At 38.2% G+C, this 19,210-nt stretch overlaps 1 protein-coding gene across 22 annotated transcripts in view; it reads right to left on the bottom strand.

The window, feature by feature from the left end:
• The window catches only part of ATXN2 (ataxin 2), a 159,732-nt gene that overhangs the window by 60,657 nt on the left and 79,865 nt on the right, over positions 1 to 19,210 (bottom strand). For 20 of the 22 annotated variants that reach the window (XM_033220576.1, XM_033220577.1, XM_033220592.1 and 17 more), the window contains exons 6-14: positions 18,027 to 18,151; positions 13,058 to 13,149; positions 12,058 to 12,255; positions 10,458 to 10,636; positions 8,397 to 8,606; positions 5,576 to 5,758; positions 2,910 to 3,107; positions 2,411 to 2,518; positions 2,070 to 2,140 (exon numbers count right to left, since the gene is read on the bottom strand). In XM_033220576.1, coding sequence (XP_033076467.1) covers positions 2,070 to 2,140; positions 2,411 to 2,518; positions 2,910 to 3,107; positions 5,576 to 5,758; positions 8,397 to 8,606; positions 10,458 to 10,636; positions 12,058 to 12,255; positions 13,058 to 13,149; positions 18,027 to 18,151 — 1,364 coding nt within the window. The remainder of the gene's footprint in view (positions 1 to 2,069; positions 2,141 to 2,410; positions 2,519 to 2,909; positions 3,108 to 5,575; positions 5,759 to 8,396; positions 8,607 to 10,457; positions 10,637 to 12,057; positions 12,256 to 13,057; positions 13,150 to 18,026; positions 18,152 to 19,210) is intronic. The other 2 variants (XM_033220586.1, XM_033220588.1) reach the window with 2 other exon arrangements.

Below are 19,210 nucleotides of genomic sequence, written 5' to 3'. Positions count from 1 at the left end.
AATGAAAACATAGGACGAGAAAAAAACTGCACACTCATGTTCGTGGCAGCGTTATTCAGAATAGTCAAATTGTGAGAACACCACAAATAGCTACAAACTAATGAATGGATAAACAAAATGTGGTATTATCCATATCATGGAATATTAGTAAAAAAAAGAAATGAAGTACTAAAACATGCTCCAACATGGATGAACCTTTATAACACTACCCTAAGTGAAAGAAGCCAGTCATGAAAACCATATATTTTATTATTTCATTTGTATGAGGTGGAAATTTGTCCCAAATAAGCCCATCCATAGAGACAGAAAGTAGATTAATGGTTGCTCAGGGATGGGAGTAAGGGAAAGAGAAGGGCTGGAGGCCAGTGTGGAACAACTGCTAAACTGGGCATGGGGTTTCTTTTGGGGGTGAAGAGTATGTTTTAAAATCAACTGAGGAGATGGTTGTACAATATAATTGTGAATATATTAAAAACCACTGATTTATACACTTTAAATGGATGATTTATATATGTAAATTATATTTCAATAAAGCTGTTACAAAAACATGCTAATTCACATGCTTCAAAGTAAAAATGTTTTTTCTTCATGAGGTATTAAATTCAATCCAAGTGTAGTATAAGAGGGGGCTGAATGATGTTAAAAAAATAATGCTGAGGAAAAAACTCAAATGGGGAAGAATACCTACAGCAAGACATCATTTATAGCAAATTTGAGACTATGCAAAAATATCATCTATTGCTCACAGATATATTCATATGCAGTGTAAATATAAACAACTGCACAGACAAGAAACCCTTCCTTTTGGAAGAGGGGGAAGCAGTTGAGGAGCGGCAAATACATAACAGGAGTACCTGTGTTAGAATGCTTAACTTACTAAGCTGGGTAGTGGGCACATGATCATATTCAATATTCTTTGTATCATGTGTATGCATTAACTATTGTTTAACAAATTGAAACGCCTTTTTTTTTTTGAGACGAAGTCTTGCTGTCGCCCAGGATGGAGTAGAGTGGTGTGATCTCGGCTCATTGCAACCTCTGTCTCCTGGGTTCAAGTGATTCTCCTGCCTCAGCCTCCTGAGTAGCTGGGATTACAGGTGCCCGCCACCATGCCAAGCTAATTTTTCTGTTTTTGGTCAAGACAGGGTTTCACCATGTTGGCCAGGCTGGTCTCGAACTCCTGACCTTAGGTGATCTGGCCCACCTTGGCCTCCCAAAGTGCTGGGATTACAGGCGTGAGCCACCATGCCCAGTCAACAAATTAAAATTTAAGTTAACAACTGTTAATAGCATTAAAGCTGAATACATACATCTGCTAAAGTATTAAATAATAAGTAGTATTTTGAATGTTACCAATAAATCAAGAATGAAGCTATTATTAACATTTAGAAAGCTAAAACACAGGCTGAGGAAAGGCTGCCTTTGCCTTTGATTCACTCATCCTTTAATTCAGCTACTTTCTTTAAAAGGCTGGTAATTAGATTTACCTTTCTAAGAAGTTAACTTTCCAGAAGATTTCTTGGTTGGTCTCAAAATCTACCTTGATATCTATAGTATATTATAGTATATAATGTGCAAAAGAATGAAATGACAATCAAGGAGAGATGGTAAGCAAAGCCTGTCCTAAGATAGAGAAATAATGTTACAGAAAGATTTTGACATAATATATTTGTGTACAAAGTACAAATCTCCAACTACTTCAGAACATCAGAGTCCAGTACATCTTCAATTTGCCACACTAGATTATTAATGACTTGGCCTTGCTCTACTAATATCTAGCTTCATTGAACAAAGTAATCAAATGACCATCAAATACTAAGCTGTGCTATCGTAGTTTCAAATGTCAGGGCTATACTCTCATTTGATACCTACATATTGGTTACCAAATCTCATGATTTTAGTTATCCCACTTAAAGGATAGGCAAGACCACTTTAAGAATGTTCTGCTTTCTACATATATGGTTTGATGTTTCTGATTGTATACATAATGTATTTCTATAAATAGATGATAAATCTTTAGTGACGTTTATTTTTTAAAACTCAAATTAATCAGTCAGGACAACACTTACCCTAAAATCATTCTTAAATTTCTTTAAATCATCAATCTGTTTTCTATGTTCAGAAACAATTGGTGATATACCTATAAAATTAAGAACTGTTAGACACAGGTTTATTTTTAAACTTTAACATTGCATTCTTTTTAGTATGAGATGATAGAAATTAGAATAAGATATAAGATCAAAAAATAATTTCAAATATTAAATTTGGATTTTGGAATTTGTCAAGCAATACATTTATCTATCACAATAGTAAGAAAAAATGTTGAACGAAAATATTCCGTATAGGCATGAAATCAGACACACTCCTTCCTATTTCTACAGTTAAGCCTAATGACTCTTTAAACTCTAACCTTTGTTTTCAGCCTTTGAGAAGCTAGGTGATGTTTCATTGGGCTTAATATTTTCTTTATTCCCTGCAGGAGAGTTCTGCCTTTGATCTTGAAGCCTGGAATCTTTAGCTAGAAAACATTCAAAAAAAAAAAAAAAATTCAGAGTTAGAAGTTAGAAAAGTAAAACAAGAAAACACAACAATAATTTTGATTTCCTATGTTTTTGGAAAAGAATGCTTTCATTTAAACAGAGGCTTTTTTCCTTTGCAGATGTCATATGAAACACCAATAATTTTATTTACGTAGGTATTTGACACCCAGGAATGTTAACCTTTCTAACACAGACATTATATTAAATTAGTAGTATTAAACATCATCAAAATTTACATAAACTTTTAAATGTGCATTAAAAATACTTGTCTATGAATAAAAATAAGCTAGAATTTTTTCATATAATGTTACCCTCTAACATTCAATTTCACAGCTGAGATTATGGATCTAGAAGCCCTTTGTTACATACCCTCACTAGAAGGGGTAACAGCTCTGTTCGATGCAGGACTAGCAGGCGTAGGAGATGCAGCTGGAATAGGCATGGCAACAGCTTCAGTTGGAATAATACCAGCTTGGGGAGAAGCAAGAACTGGCCCACTGGGGGTATTTCCAATACTGTTCTGTCTAGGAGACCTGGGTCTATGAGTTTTAGGGGATAATCTTGGAACTAGAAGAAAGGGAAAATTTATTTATTACATTCTCAGTTCAAATGGTACTTCCTCAAAGAGGCTTCTCTTACGACCTAGGTAAAACAGTCCTCTCTAGCCCTTTTCCTTTATCCCATTACTGTTTTCTTTTCCAAAATGTTAGGAATTTGCTGGCAATCAAAACCACAAGTATCTGAAGAAAAACAATTACTAATACATTAAGTATGATTTTCTCTCCTAACTAAATGTTAACAAGTGCTTCTCCTGCCTCAGCCTCTGGCGTAGCTGGGATTACAGGTACTCGCCACCATATCCAGCTAATTTTTTGTATTTTTAGTAAAGACGGAGTTTCATCATGCTGGCCAGGCTGGTCTCAAACTCCTGACCTCAGGTGATCTGCTTACCTTGGCCTCTCAGAGTGCTGGGATTACAGGCATGAGCCACCACGCCTAGCTCTATACATTCTTTATAGCAACATCAAGGTTCACTGTGCAGTAATCAAGGAAACTCGAGACCCAAGTTAGTCAAAAGGGGAAGATAATAAAAACAGGGTTTGTATCTCATACGACTTCCAAGTATGTATCTAATAGGTTTCATATACCATTATAAACCTATCTGCAGAGATCAGATTCAAAGGTTTAGAGAAAATGGTTTGATTATTTCATTTTAGTGGTTTTTTTTTTTGTAAGTCACAAGCGTCACGGAAGAAAACTACTCTTCAACAACTGCCATTTTTCCAATTAGTAAAAAGAGCAAATCTATAATGCTATTCTGAGTGTATCTCCAAAACTATGCTTATACTCTTTCACTTCTAATCATGTTATTCTCAAAATTCATTTCCAGACCATCTAAGTAATGTCTAAAGATTAATGGAATAGTTGAAGCAGATTTTTTTTTTTGAAATGGAGTCTCGCTCTGTAGCCCATTTTTAAAATTTTTGTTTTCTTGGTAGTCTTAAGATAACTGAAGACCAAAGAAGAAAATAAAAAGTACAAAGGAATTTATGGTACAATTACATGAATGTACATCACATGAAGCTGAGCAGAAATGTATATCAACTAAAAACAGATTTAACAGCTGGGTTTTGCTTTGTTTTTGTTTTCCTTAAGCTTGAAGATCTGGCTTCTTTTTTCTTTTTTTTTTGAGATGGAGTTTCCCTCTTGTCACCCAGACTGGAGTGCAACGGTGCGATGCTGGCTCATGCAACCTCCACCTCCTGGGTTCAAACGATTCTCCTGCCTCAGCCTCCCGAGTAGCCACCACACTTGGCTAATTTTGTATTTTTAGTAGAGGTGGGGTTTCACCATGTTGGTCAGGCCGGTCTCGAACTCCTGACCTCAAGTGATCCACCTACCTCAGCCTCCCAAAGTGCTGGGATTACAGGCATGAACCACCGCACCTGGTTGATCTTGTTTCTTTTAAAGGTTCTACGGACTGATTAAATAGACTAAGTTTTTTTGTTTTGTTTTGTTTTGTTTTTGTTTTTTTAAGCTCTTGCTCACCACAGTTACGGGAACAAAGCACTAAGGATTGATTGGCAAAGTAGCAAAAGCAGTCAGCCTTATTGTAAAATCATGTCAACGTCTAATTTTTATACTTTTTTTTTTTTTGAGATGGAGTCTTACTCTGTCGTCTAGGCTGAAGTGCAGTGGTGCAATCTCGGCTCACTGCAAGCTTCGCTTCCCAAGTTCACGCCATTCTCCTGCCTCAGCCTCCAGAGTGGCTGGGACTACAGGCATCCGCCACCACGCCTGGCTAATTTTTTTGTACTTTTAGTAGAGACAGGGTTTCACCGTGTTAGCCAGGATGGTCTCGATCTCCTGACCTTGTGATCCGCCCGCCTCAGCCTCCCAAAGTGCTGGGATTACGGGCGTGAGCCACCGCACCCAGCCTAATTTTTATACTTTTATAGCTGGTGTCAGCATATTCGTTATGCTAATCACAGATAAAACTTGGACGCTTCATTTGTATTTGATATTCCTTATAATGGAAATATAGTTGGGAATTAGTGCCCTATACAGGTGCTATAGAAACACACTACAATGTAAGCCAAAAATAAATGTTTACAGAATGTACTGATAAACAAAGCTGCTAAAAAGGAAATACGATCCCTACAAATAGTGTTACATACTGTGTTTGCCTTGTATTCGAGAGGTACTTTACAAAACTTTATAGTTTTATAATATATCCATATTTACGAACCTTACAAGAATCTCATCACAACTCCATAATGTAAACTAGTTAAAAATTATTAACACTTTACTCACTGAGATATCTCAACTTCAGAATGAATGTTTGACTTGCTTTAATATATGATGAATAAGTGGCAGAGCCCAGAATAAAAATATGGGTTTCCCAATTCCTGGTGATTCTACTATTTTTAATATATATATACTTACACTTCCTCAAACAGAGTTGTAGCTCAGCCCTCTTTACATCTAGTGTAATGACAAAATGAGTACCATCATTATGCCCAAGTGTTACCTACCCCCACTGACCACTGATGACCACGTTCCCCCCGAGGGACTGGTCCTTGCTACTGGAGGAGTAGCTGCTTCACTGGGTGGGTTGTGGGATACAAACTCTAGGCCACTGGATATGGAACCCCTCCCAGCAGAAACTCTGTGATTTCGAGGATGTCGCTGGGCCTTTGGGGACATCCTTGGAGGCCCTAAGGAAGAAACAGTGAACATCACATAAATGCCATGATGTTCATCAGTACTACTTTTCTGCTAAATACACCCATCCACACACACATGCACACACACACACTCTCACTCACTCTACAGTTTTTCCTTGGTTAAAAATAGAAAGAAAAAAAACACCCTACATATTTTTTGGCCATACTAATTCTTTCAGAATTATTTTGTGGAATGCCATAAAGTTTTGTAAATAAATTTTATTATTTCCCTTTATTTTTAAAGAAAGGGAGGGATGAAGTTGGTGGTAAGAAATCAACAATAAGATGTCAACTCTTAAAATAACTGTAGCAATCTGTTTCAACTATATCTTATTTGTAAAGAAATAGGTTACTAGAAATTATGACTACATGATAAAATATTTTTAACTTTCCAGATATTTTACCTTTCCCCACCCCGAATTTTCTACATTACTTCTAAAATTAGAAAAAAAAAAAAATTTAAACAGAAGACTATTAATCCCTATACACTCAATACTACTAAAATATATGTACATACCCTTCTTAAATTTCTCTAAAATTTTAGGTTATTTATCTCTTCTATCATGATCATCAATTTTAAAACTAGGCTTAAAACAGTAAGCAGTAACAGTAACCTGTAAGCAGTTTCTTAGGCTTAGCAGGCTGTGAGCTGAAAATTCTATTAAGGAGATGACTTCTATTAGTCTATTAATAGATGACCAATATAACTGACATTTGGGGAAGAAATCAGTATTACATGAACTGTCAAAATTCTGCATTATTGATTCTGCCATGCCACTAGTGACTACTCTTTCTAAATCAGCCTACTGTGCATTAGACCAATCTATTAGTTAAGAAAAGTGGACAGAATGGCCCTCATCAGACAAGTCTACTGGTGTTAACACGGAGCGAAAACTTTCCTAATGTCAAAGCCAAATCTCCTCACTCTCTCACCCTGCTGCCAAACTCTTTAGAACTTCAAATTAATGTGTGTTCCCAAAAGAATTGTCATTATTATTATTATTATTTTTTAAAACAGAGTCTCTCTCTGTCACCCAGACTGGAGTGCAATGGTGCGATCTCAACTCACTGCAACCTCTGCCTCCTAGGTTCAAGTGATTCTCCTGCCTCAGCCTCCCAAGTAGCTGGGTATTTTTAGTAGAGACGAGGTTTCACCACGTTGGCCAGGTGGGTCTCAAACTCCTGACCTCAAGTGATCCACCTGCCTCAGCCTCCCAAAGTGCTGAGATTACAGGCGTGAGCTACCATGCCTGGCTCCCAACAGGAATTTAAACAAGAACATGATCGTTAGAAGAATGCTAATGTTATGCACTATAATTTTCAAATGGAAATATTCAACATCTCTGAATGACGCAGAAGGTATATTTCTATGTGAATAGTTATAGTCTATCAGCAGTCCTTATATCTTAATGTAATAAAGATGTTCACAGTCATTAATGACCATGTCTTATTTAGTATATTCTCATTAAATAAACATCACTTATTCAAATAATGGACTGCAAGAAAAACATCAACAGAACTTTGCATTCAGTGACCACTATTAAGGCCCTTTTGAGCAAAGAAGTCACCTTGAAAATCAGTGGAACTTGCTCTTCAAGGTTAGATGCTTCAAGGTCACATGACCTGCCTGCTTAGATGGTAACAATTTATTTAAAAGTAGCCAATATAGTTTTCTCCAGGGAAGCAGGAGAAACACATTTTGTGCAGAAAACTTTATTAGTCCCAACATAATCAATATTAACTAGTTTTAATGAACAAATCAGATTAAAATTTTAACACAAATATTCAGAACTAATATCAAAAGGACATTATGATTCAGAAAACAGGTTTTTAATATATATATGGGTGGCATTAAAATTAGAATGTTACCTTTCTACAACATATCCATGTATTCGATATGTGGCAATGATGGATTAAGCACCAAATACTGAATAAGAATTACAAGATTTTATTCTTATTTTTGATGAGAAAAAAATAGCTAAATATTCAAATTCATGTCATTCTTATCAATAATTTTATCTCAGATCAAGGACTTCTCCCGATTAAAGCAGCCTTTCACTATGTAAGATTGCAAAGCTAACTTTAAAAAAATTACTCAGTTAAATTTAGAATTCTTCTGGCATTCTAAAAATCAAACTACTTTAATCGAAGGGCAGACACACAAAGGCAGCTATATGGGCTGTTGCTCTCAAAAAGGACCCAGAAAACACCATTCCTGCTTATGGCCAATAGGAAGGTTCACTAGGACCTTGACCAAAGAGCTGTAAAATGAACCAAAGTTCAAGACTGGTTGAAGAAAGTTCATTTGTTTAACTCCTGTATACAGTGCAAATAAGGAGGGGGAAGGCTGTGGGGCAGACCTTTCTGGGGCTGTAAAGAAGCATAATTATCAGGCAGAGATAAACCCCCTTTTTAACAACAATTCAGGAGAGTTTATAGCTTCACACAACATTTATCAAATTTCTCTCTAATGAACAAAAGGTTAATAGAAATAGTTTTAATAAACTAAAGTTAAAACACAGAAATTATAGGTTATTAAATAATGAAGAGGAAACTATTTTGTAATTATAAACTCACATAGGAGTTAAACAAAGACAAACAAAAACATGAACAAATTGTGGTATTGTACCTTCTGAAGACATGCGTTTAGGCATAGTAGAGACAGGAGCTGGAGAACCATGAGCAGAGGGGTGAGACGGGGGTCTGGATGGCCGCGAGGGGGGCCTGGAGGGCGGCCGTGTAGGGGTGGCTGCCCGAGGTGGAAGAGAGTTGGGACCTGACTGGTAGCGAGAAGGTGGGCGAGAGGAAGGAGATGGGCAAGGCGATGGCCAGGGAACACCTGACAGAACAAATGATATGAAGGAAAGTATAAAAACTAAAGAAAAAAATGAGGGAAAAAAGTAAACAGAAAAAAAAGTAAAATGACAAAAATGATTTCTTGTACATTTTAACCCTTTGAGGACAGTCATTTGATTTGTGGTAAGTTTTAGCATAACTTAACAGACATAAATTCACATTTTACTTTAACCTCCTTAAGATTAAGTCTGTTTAAATGAATACACGTTCCCAAAGGGTTAATTAGGATCTACACACACTATTAAAGAAGACAGTTAAGACTTTGCCTATTAATCCTGCTTCTATAACTGTTTCTCAGTAATCAGTTGTTTAAAGGAATATAACATACACTAGATAATTTCACATAATAAATCACAATAATTCCTACTCAGGAATAAGATTATTTACTGTATTAGTTTTAACTCTGAGGCATAATGAAAATAAGCAGTAGCTATTATATCCAATTAGAAATGCTGGTTCCTTACAATTATCTATGATTTTCATCAGGTTTACACTTGAACCTAAAATTCAGTTTGAAATCTCATTAAGCAAGACCCATTTAAGTAGAAATAAAACATTACTCTTCTAGAGTCACGGGAGTATCAAATGATAATATTCATTGCTCTTTCAAAAAAAAAAGTCTTCACCTCATTAAACTAGAAAAAGGGAGACCTTCTAAATAATTTACACAGTTATCTAAGCGACTGCTTAATAAATACTGCAACTACAAAGCAGTCATCACCAAATAAATTTATATTGATGGATATGCCTAGGTAAAGATACACGTAGTATTTACCATTACATATCACTTACCTTAATCTTATCAAACAGTCCAGGTCTCCTCTCCATAGTGTTCCACACACTTGAGTATCATACATTTTTCAGCCCCCTTCAGGTTTTTTAGCTTTAAAATTCTGTTTATAAACAACTAAAATCTTTCCTCAGTGAGCAAAGAAATTTCACCCCCAATATTAAGTACTTAAAATACTCAAGAGTGTCCATTTGGAGAGGAGTTCTGGAGAAAAGACTCAATGAAAACAAATGAAATTGGAAACTGAGTGTTCTCTATTTTCATCTTTCTAATTTTCCAAATTTAAATAGCTAAAATTGAATGAACACTCTTTTCCCAAAGTTAGTAACATACTATTGCTATTACTATTCCCATACCATCCACAGAACTGTTGTTCAGTATCCCTGATTTATGGAAAAGATCCACAACCTACAAGACATATTCAACCTAGATTTAGAGGTAGAGTAAAAAATGTCTTCCTACTAATGATTCAGGTTTCTTTTACTTAAGTTGCTAAACTGTAACATCCACCCTTAGACTAAGGGTTGTTTTTGTTGTTTTTTAAGCACATTTCTTTAATTACTTTCTTCACATGACTCTTGATCATGTCTTGTATTATAAGCTACCTCAGACCCTTTCTTGAAGCATAATATAGAAACAAATAATGAGAATTAATCTGTATTAACTACAGTGTTGCACATGGGTTAGAATTTTCCATATAAACTATGTCTAAATAATTTTATCATCCAGTGTTTTTAAAATTGAGAACCTACCCAAAGTTTCCAATTTCTTTATATGTGGAGTGTTTTTGGCCAAGTGATTGTCTTGGGTTAAATGCAGCACTTTATCATGAATATCTCATCATGCTAAATAATGTATATGCCAATGACATACACAATGTTTTACTAATGTGATATCCATAAAAGCCAATTTTAAGTAATGCTGAAGTAAAAAACTACTCCCCAAATCATTAAAGTGCACATTCTTATCAGTTATGCAAACTATTTTAAGTATTTAGAAAACTATTTGATCAATGATATTTACAAGTCTGGTCAAAATACTTGCCTCCATTAACTACTCTTTGGTCTGAACCAGAATTCGGGTTGAAATCTGAAGTGTGAGAAGTGGATCTTGATGGCATGGAGCCCGATCCAGGCTGGCCCATACGTGGTGAATTCTGTCTCCCACTTCCCCAGGATATGACTTCTCTATTTCTTTGTCCAGGAGGAATATATTTATTTTCCCTGAAAATGAGAGATCCTCTAAATCATTTTATTCCAAAAGGTACCAAGTCAATGAAACATATCTAAAAATCATCTTGACAGAAGGGAATGCTTGTTACAAAAAGGTTCTACACTAAACCAAACTGCCTCACTCCCAGATGCCCTGTTCTTCCATCTTACCCTGAGTTCTAACCTCTGGCCTGTCCCTTCGCTTAGATTCTGCTCCTAAGCACAAAGTTTAACAGATGTGTGCTCATTCTCATCCAACTTGACCTCTCTGTGGCTGATTCTATCAATCTTGGTCTATCTTCAACATTTTTTTTCCTTCACTTTCTCAATTTTATTTTCTCTGAGGTATCTTCTTTCACTGGCTGTTCTTTGGTTTTCCATGGCTCCATTATCGGCAACGCTGATGAAACCTCAAACTGAACCACCAGTCTCACAGTGTCAACATCTATCAGTGGACATGTCAATTCAAATCACCAGACTCTAAGCTGACTGCCTTGAAGAGAGGATGCATCTCTTAGTTTATCAGATAGGTAGCAGGTATTTCTCAACACATGTTTATGAATAAATGAAAGACCCACAAGCCTCACAAATACAATTAGCTGCACAAATGGAGTCATAGTTTTTCCCCTCAGACTTGCTCCATGTTTCCTCTCTCTCTCACCAGTACATCCATTAAGTCACTTAGTTATCAAACCACTGAACTAGGTGGTTACCAAATTCTCACAGTTGAACTATTTCAATGCACTAACTGTTCTCTGTATCTCAGCCAGTCCTCAATGCCCCAGGGTTTATTCACTTCATCTCCTTCCAACAGGGTGCTCTTCAGCATGACATGCCAAGTCCTTCAATGACCGCAGTTCCTACTATCAACTGCCACTGCTGCACCCGACACAGATCCTGTGTTCCAAACACACGCAACAACCAGCCCTTTCCTGAGCTGGCCAAATTTTCTCACACAGCCATGCTTGTACATGGCTTTTCATCAGGTGAGAAATTCTTCTCCCAACTCCTCTCTGAATGTCAAAGACCCTATTATCTTATCACAAAATGTCACCTCCTCAGTGAGGTTTTCTCTGACTCTACAGGTTATGCTAGCTCCTCCTCATTCTGTATGTTCCTAGTACTTTGAACATGCCTTTAACCAAGCAAATCATATTGTACTGCTGTGATTGTTACACGTATCCCCTACCAGATCACTATTTTAACAAGCTCTTCAAGACCTTGGATTGCTCACTGTGATACACCACAGAGCTTACTCTCAAAAGCATATTTTCCAAGATTGCCATAACCTTCTAACAGATCTTAAACCAATTCTACTTGCATTCTCTACCTAAGCTATATTAAAGGAAGAGGAAATATAGTAACAATACACCGTCTCACACAGACCTTGAGTTGTGTATCCAAAATACTGCATCATGATTTCCTTTAAATACCTAGTGTTTATGCTGTGCCCCTCACGTTCACTGGAATTTCTCTGAACTGCTGTGTATTTTTCTTCCTCACTCCTATCATCATTTTCCAGGGCCACTCGAGCTTTGTACTGGGCACTTGACTCAATTTCTTCTGCTAACTGGTTTGCCCTTGCTTCCCGTTTTAAAAATTCTTCTGAGTTATCTCTTTCTAAGGGCACCCTGAAACATGAGGAAAAGAAAAGCAAAATGAGTACTTTAAAGCCACAGTTTATATATCTGTCCTAATCAACTACTAAGAAAGTTTAGAGTTTAGAATACTGGTTTAAAAAAAAAAAAAAAAACACTAAAACTAAAAGTTATAGTTATCTGTTTATTTATAAATCAAAATTCTAACTTTTTTTTCTGTAACTTTTTCTCCAGAGGAACATATTTCAAAAACTGATTCAACTGTTCACCATAATCTCTACCGTTGCAAATTTTGTGTTTTCTAACAGCTTAAAAGACAAAACTAGCCAGGCACAGTGGCTCACACCTGCAATCCCAGCACTTTGGGAGGCCAAGGCGGGTGGATCACGAGGTCAAGAGATCGAGACCATCCTGGATAACATGGTGAAACCCCGTCTCTACTAAAAATACAGAAATTGGCTGGGCATGGTGGCGCGCGCCTGTAGTCCCATCTACTTGGGAGGCTGAGGCAGGAGAATCGCTTGAACCCGGGACGCAGAGGTTGCAGTGAGCTGAGATTGTGCCACTGCACTCCAGCCTGGCAACAGAGCGAGATTCCGTCTCAAAAGAAAAAAAAAAAAACAAAACCAAAATTTGTTTAGAGCGTAAAAATAAGGTATAGGCAAACTACATTTATTCCCTTTTTTAAATGGAAATTTATCACACGTGGTAATAAGAGAAAAATTATTTCACAGAATTGTTTAACTTAAAAACTAACAGAAACATTCATCATAAATTAAGTTGATGAAAATCAAAGACAAATGCACTAAAATAAAAACAAACTTTTTAAACTTACGTATATGAAGATAAACTGCTATCATACGTAGACACTACACCATAATTTTCTTCATTATATCGAAACATATCATTGGGATCCCATCCATTAGACTAGAAGAAAATGAAGCTTGTTTTTCAAAATGACAAAGTATTTGTTCCCTTTCATTCAGTTATAATCAACATCTATATTAACAATATCTAACAAGCTACTTGAGCAAATTTAGCTAATTAGAAAATAGGAAAAAATTTCCTTAAAAATGTTTTAGAAAAATACTTATCAGCCCTTCCAGTTGATAAATAACTATACAACACAATTATTTGAGCAGTTATTTTTAAAGTTTAGAACATTTTAATTACTTCATAAAATGGCCTTCAGATCAGGGTTCTCTCTTTTCTCTAACCTGTAAAAGCCACCTTTCAGTAGAGACATCTGCGTTTACCTGTAACCTTCTTGAGATCACTGGTCCTCAAGTCTGTGAAGGACAGGAGGTACATATTTTACCTCTTTTAAACAAGGGATTCCACATGGAACAAGGGGTGCTTTTTAATAGCCAAAAATATTTCCAACATTTGGGAGAAAAATGGGAGAAATCAACGCTTTCCCCCATGTTCAACGATTCCAAGGTGGGACCACGGTACTAGGTCCCTGGCAACCTCCCCTTCTTCCTGGGAATGCCCAAATGGGAAGGCAGCATGAAACGGTGAACAGGCAATCACTGGACAAAGTCACAAGAACTGGGCTTTCTGGTTTTACCATTAATAGTCGTGAGACCTCAGAGGTGGCAACTCTGGATCTCAATACCCTAACCTATAACCTCAGCATAGGTAACTCCTCAATTCTACGAGGAAACTATAGGAAATTACCATTCGCAAAAGGGAGGCTGCCTTCTTTTCTTGGTGGCGGGGAGCCAGGGGCAAGCAAGTTTATTAAGAAAGTAAAGAAATAAAAGAATTCTACTCCGTAGGCACAGCAGCTGAGGCTGCATTCTTAAAAGAATCAACCAATTGAGCCACAGGCTGGACGATTATTTACCAGTGAATATTAATGTCTGGAAAATCACTTCTCTAATGTTTCAACTCCTTTTTTAAAGTCTTACTGGTGAAAAGTATAAAGTCCAGTAAAGGTTGTAATCCATCCCAGAAGAACGAACACATCAACCAAGCAATGCTGATGGCAACCTCAATGCTAAGGCTTGCCTCAAAGTTCACCTATTAACCTTGGGTCCTCCTGTGCTACTCCAGGTAAGACTATAATATAAGTCTACCACCAATGCAATTCCTTTTGCCAAACACATGGGCAGGAAATTACAATTACTTATGGAGGCTTTAAAATTACTTAAGTAATGTATGCCCTACATAAAAAAAAAAGCACACAATACAGAAAGACATCCAGTAAAGAGTAAATGTCTTCCAATCCCGGTGTGCGTAAATAACTACTACTAAGAGTTCTGGCCGGGCGCGGTGGCTCGCGCCTGTAATCCCAGAACTTTCAGAGGCTGAGGAAGGCGGATCACGAGGTCAGGAGATCGAGACCATCCTGGCTAACAAGGTGAAATCCCGTCTCTGCTAAAAATAAAAAAATTAGCCAGGCATGGTGGCGGGCGCCTGTAGTCCCAGCTACTTGGGAGGCTGAGGCAGGAGAATGGCGTGAACCCAGGAGGCAGAGCTTGCAGTGAGCTGAGATGGCGCCACTGCACTCAAGCCTAGGCAACAGAGCGAGACTCTGTTTCAAAAGAAAAAAAAAAAAAAAGAGTTTTAGCGGGGCACAATGGCTCACACTGTAATCCCAGCACTTTGGGAGGCCGAGGTGGGCAGATCACCTGAGATTAGGAGTTTGGGACCAGCCTGGCCAACATAGTGAAACCCTGTCTCTACTAAAAATACAAAAATTAGCCAGACGTGGTGGCGGGAACTTGTAGTCCCAGCTACTCAGGAGGCTGAGGCAGGAGAATTGCTTGAACAAGGGAGGCGGAGGTTGCAGTGAGCTGAGATCATGCCATTGCACTCCAGCCTGGGCAACAGAGAGACTCCGTCTCAAAAAGAGTTTATTGGCCGGGCGCGGTGGCTCAAGCCTGTAATCCCAGCACTTTGGGAGGCCGAGACGGGCGGATCACGAGGTCAGGAGATCGAGACCATCCTGGCTAACACGGTGAAACCCTGTCTCTACTAAAAAAATACAAAAAAAAAAACTAGCCGGGCGAGGTGGTGGGCGCCTGTAGTCCCAGCTACTCGGGAGGCTGAGGCAGGAGAATGGCGTAAACCCGGGAGGCGGAGCTTGCAGTGAGCTGAGATTCGGCCACTGCACTCCAGCCTGGGCGACAGAGCGAGACTCCGTCTCAAAAAAAAAAAAAAAAAAAAAAAGAGTTTATTGGGTGTAATTTCAGACATCTTCTATGCAATAAGAATATGAACAGCTCTTTTTAAAAAAACATTCATGGCCAAGAGAAGTGGCTCATGCCAGTAATCACAGCACTCTGGGAAGCCAAGACGGGCAGATCATGAGGTCAGGAGTTCAAGACCAGCCTGAACCAACATGGTGAACCAACATGGTGAAACCCCATCTCCACTAAAAACACAAAAATTAGCCAGGCATCGCGACAGTTACTTAGGAGGCTGAGGCAGGAGGCTTGAACTCGGGAGGCAGAGGTTGCAGTGTGACAGAGCGAGACTCTGTCTCAAAAAAAAAAAAAAAAATCAAATAGGATCCCAGTGTTCTGCAATGTGCTTTTTCTTTTTTTTTTTTTTTTGAGGCAGAGTCTCGCTCTGTCGCCCAGACTGGAGTGCAGTGGCGCAATCTCGGCTCACTGCAAGCTCCGCCTCCCGAGTTCACGCCATTCTCCTGCCTCAGCCTCCCGAGTAGCTGGGACTACAGGCGCCCGCCACCTCACCCGGCTAGTTTTTTGTATTTTTAGTAGAGACGGGGTTTCACCATGTTAGCCAGGATGGTCTCGATCTCCTGACCTCGTGATCCGCCCGTCTCGGCCTCCCAAAGTGCTGGGATTACAGGCTTGAGCCACCGCGCCCGGCCAATGTGCTTTTTCTTTTAATAAATCTTAGATATCTTTCCATATTGGAACACCATTCTTTTTGGGAGATGTGTAGTGTTTCAACTGAATGGTAACATCATAAATCTAACTCAGAGTATACTGATAAACCCTTAGAATGTTTCCAATTTTTCACTATTAGAAATAATGCTATGGCCAGGCATGGTGGCTGACACCTATAATCTCAGCACTTTGGGAGGCCAAGGCAGGCAGATCACCTGAGGTCAGGAGTTCAAGACAAGCCTGGCCAACATATAGTGAAACCTCGTCTCTACTGAAAATACAAAAATTAGCTGGGTGTGGTGGCACACACCTGTAGTCCCAGCTACTTGGGAAGCTGAGGCAGGAAAATCACTTGAACCCAGGAGGCAGAGGTTACAGGGAGCCGAGATCGCACCACTGCACTCCAGCCTCGGTGACAGAGTGAGACTCCATCTCTCAAAACAACAACAACAACAACAAAAGAAATAATGCTGCAAAAAATAAATAAATAAATAAATAAAATAAAATCCTGGTCGGGCATGATGGCTCACACCTGTAATCCCAGCACTTTGGGAGGCTGAGGTGGGTGGATTACCTGAGCCCAGGAGTTCCAGATCACATTGGGCAACATGGTAAAACCCTGTCTCTGCAGGAAAAAAAAAAAAAAATTCTCACATATAATTATTTGCATGTCTTATGGATATATGAGGACAAAAATAAATTACTAGAGGTAGAATTGCTGGAACAAAGTGTATGTGCATTTTAAATTTTGATGAGCATTGCCAGATTCTCTCCAGAAAGCCTCTATCAATTTATCCACCTCACCAATAGTGTAAAAGAAGTCTCTGTTTCCTCACATTTTTCATACAGGTGATGTGATGTACAGACTTGAGAACCATTATATTTGGTTATATATGATTCGTTAAAGTTTGAAAATTAATGACATGTTGCCTGTGTATGTCCAGTTTTATTACTAGACTTGAGGTCAAAGTAAGACATTTTAGGCTTCTTGTCTGAGGAAGAGCGTCATTATTAAGCTGATTAAGTTTGAAGCCTTAAACATCAAACACAGATATGTTACAAATTCTCTTTCTACTCAATGGAAGGTTCTTCATTCTACTCAAATTTTGCTACCATAACACTCATTTTTGGCAAAAGACTGCTTTGTATCTCTATGCTCTCTATCCTAAAGATAGAGTCTTTATTAAGCATTTGTTTTTATTTTTATTTCGTAGAGAAGGGGTCTCATTGTGTCATTCAGGCTGGACTCCAAATCCTGGGCTCAAGTGATCCCCCTGCTTCAGCCTCCTAAGTAGCTGGGACTACAAGCATGTGCCAGCATATCCAGCTAAGCACTTCAAGTACAGATAATGCATTAAAGAGAGAAGCAAAACTAGTACGTGACAAGAGGCATTTTAGAAATAAAAGAGTTCTATAGAGAATAATCCCAATTTAAGACCAAGAAATTTATGTAATGCTTTAATTCCAAGGTAACCTAATTATTTATCTTAATAATGACAACCTTTTCTTCAGACAAGAAGCTTAAAATGTCCTACTTCAACCTCATCTCTAGGTGAAGTCAACAATTAAGACACCACTTTCCTTAGGCTACCTTATTTGGCAGGGTGTTAAAGCAAAACACACCGGCATTTCCTATGATTTCTAATTTTAACTTAAGTTGCTTATTATTATTTAGTTTAATCACAAAGAAGTAATTCATGAGCATCCACAAGAACAGACAGTACTCCTGCTTAATCCCTACAAGTAAAATAACAAACATTTTTCTTTATATACTGCTTAGGAGAAAGTCTCTAGTTATACAACAAACTTGCTGCTCTAAATACACTCACTACAATAACAACAACAACAAAAACACACTTAAATTACAACCAAGTGATAGGATGTCATATGCATACCACACTGACCACAGAGTCTAGCACTAATTACAAAGATCTTACTTACTACGTCATTTTCCAAAGCCTCAAGTTCCTCATTGGCTGTGAGTTCACCTGCATCCCAGGGCTCCAGGTCCTTCTCTTTGTGTTCGCCATTTACTTTAGCACTGATAGCAGAGTCAGTAAAAGCATCTGCAAAGAATGGTTTTGGTTTAAAGTTCATAGAGTCAGGCAACCAGCTACACTCACACATATGAATCACCAACAAAGACATATGTTAAAAAACAATTACGAAAAATGAATTTCACATAATTGTTTAACTTAGAATCTAACAGAAACATTTATTCAACATAATTTAGGTTGATGAAAACAAAAGACAAATGCACTGTAATAAAGGTAAAATGTACATCTGTGAAGATAAACTGCTATCTAAACTGATACGGAATATATAACATTCAGTAAGAGTATGCTTTCACATTTAATTTAGCAAATGGAATCATAGATGACTATCAGTAAAGGTATTTTCTTCTTATAATGCCACATGAAGTTTGTTTTTTTTTTTTTGAGATGGAGTCTCATTCTGTTGCCCAGGCTGGAAGGCAGTGGCACGATCTCTGCTCACTGCAACCTCCACCTCCTGGGTTCAAGCGATTCTCCTGCCTTGGCTTCCCGAGTACCCGGGACTACAGGTACGTGCCACCACACCCGGTTAATTTTTTGTATTTTTAGTAGATGTGGTTTCACCATGTTAGCCAGGCTGGTCTTGATTTCCTGACCTTGTGATACCCCCACCTCGGCTTCCCAAAATGCTGGGATTACAGGCATGAGCCACCGTTCCCAGTCCACATGAAGCATATATTAATGTATTGACATAATTCATTAAATTATATTACAGATAATTACTCTGTGTGTCTCAGAAGTGATCAAGAAAATTTCTGGCCAGATGCAGTGGCTCATGCCTGTAATCCCAGCACTGTGGGAGGCCGAGGTGGGTGGATCACGAGGTTAAGAGATCGAGACCATCCTGGCCAACATGGTGAAACCCCATCTCTACTAAAAATATAAAAATTAGCTGGGCATCGTGGCGCATGCCTGTAGTCTCAGCTACTCAGGAGGCTGAGGCAGGAGAATTGCTTGAACTCGGGAGGAAGAGGTTACAGTGAGTGGAGATCACACCACTGCACTCCAGCCTGGCAACAGGCTGAGACCTCATCTCAAAAAAAAAAAAGAAGAAGAAAAGAAAAAAGAAAA

This window comes from Trachypithecus francoisi, unplaced genomic scaffold, assembly GCF_009764315.1.
Source record: "Trachypithecus francoisi isolate TF-2019V2 unplaced genomic scaffold, Tfra_2.0 Lachesis_group11, whole genome shotgun sequence".
NCBI lineage: Eukaryota > Metazoa > Chordata > Mammalia > Primates > Cercopithecidae > Trachypithecus > Trachypithecus francoisi.
The sequence above is the reverse complement of the archived record's forward strand: the minus strand, read 5'-3'. Positions and strand labels throughout refer to the sequence as shown.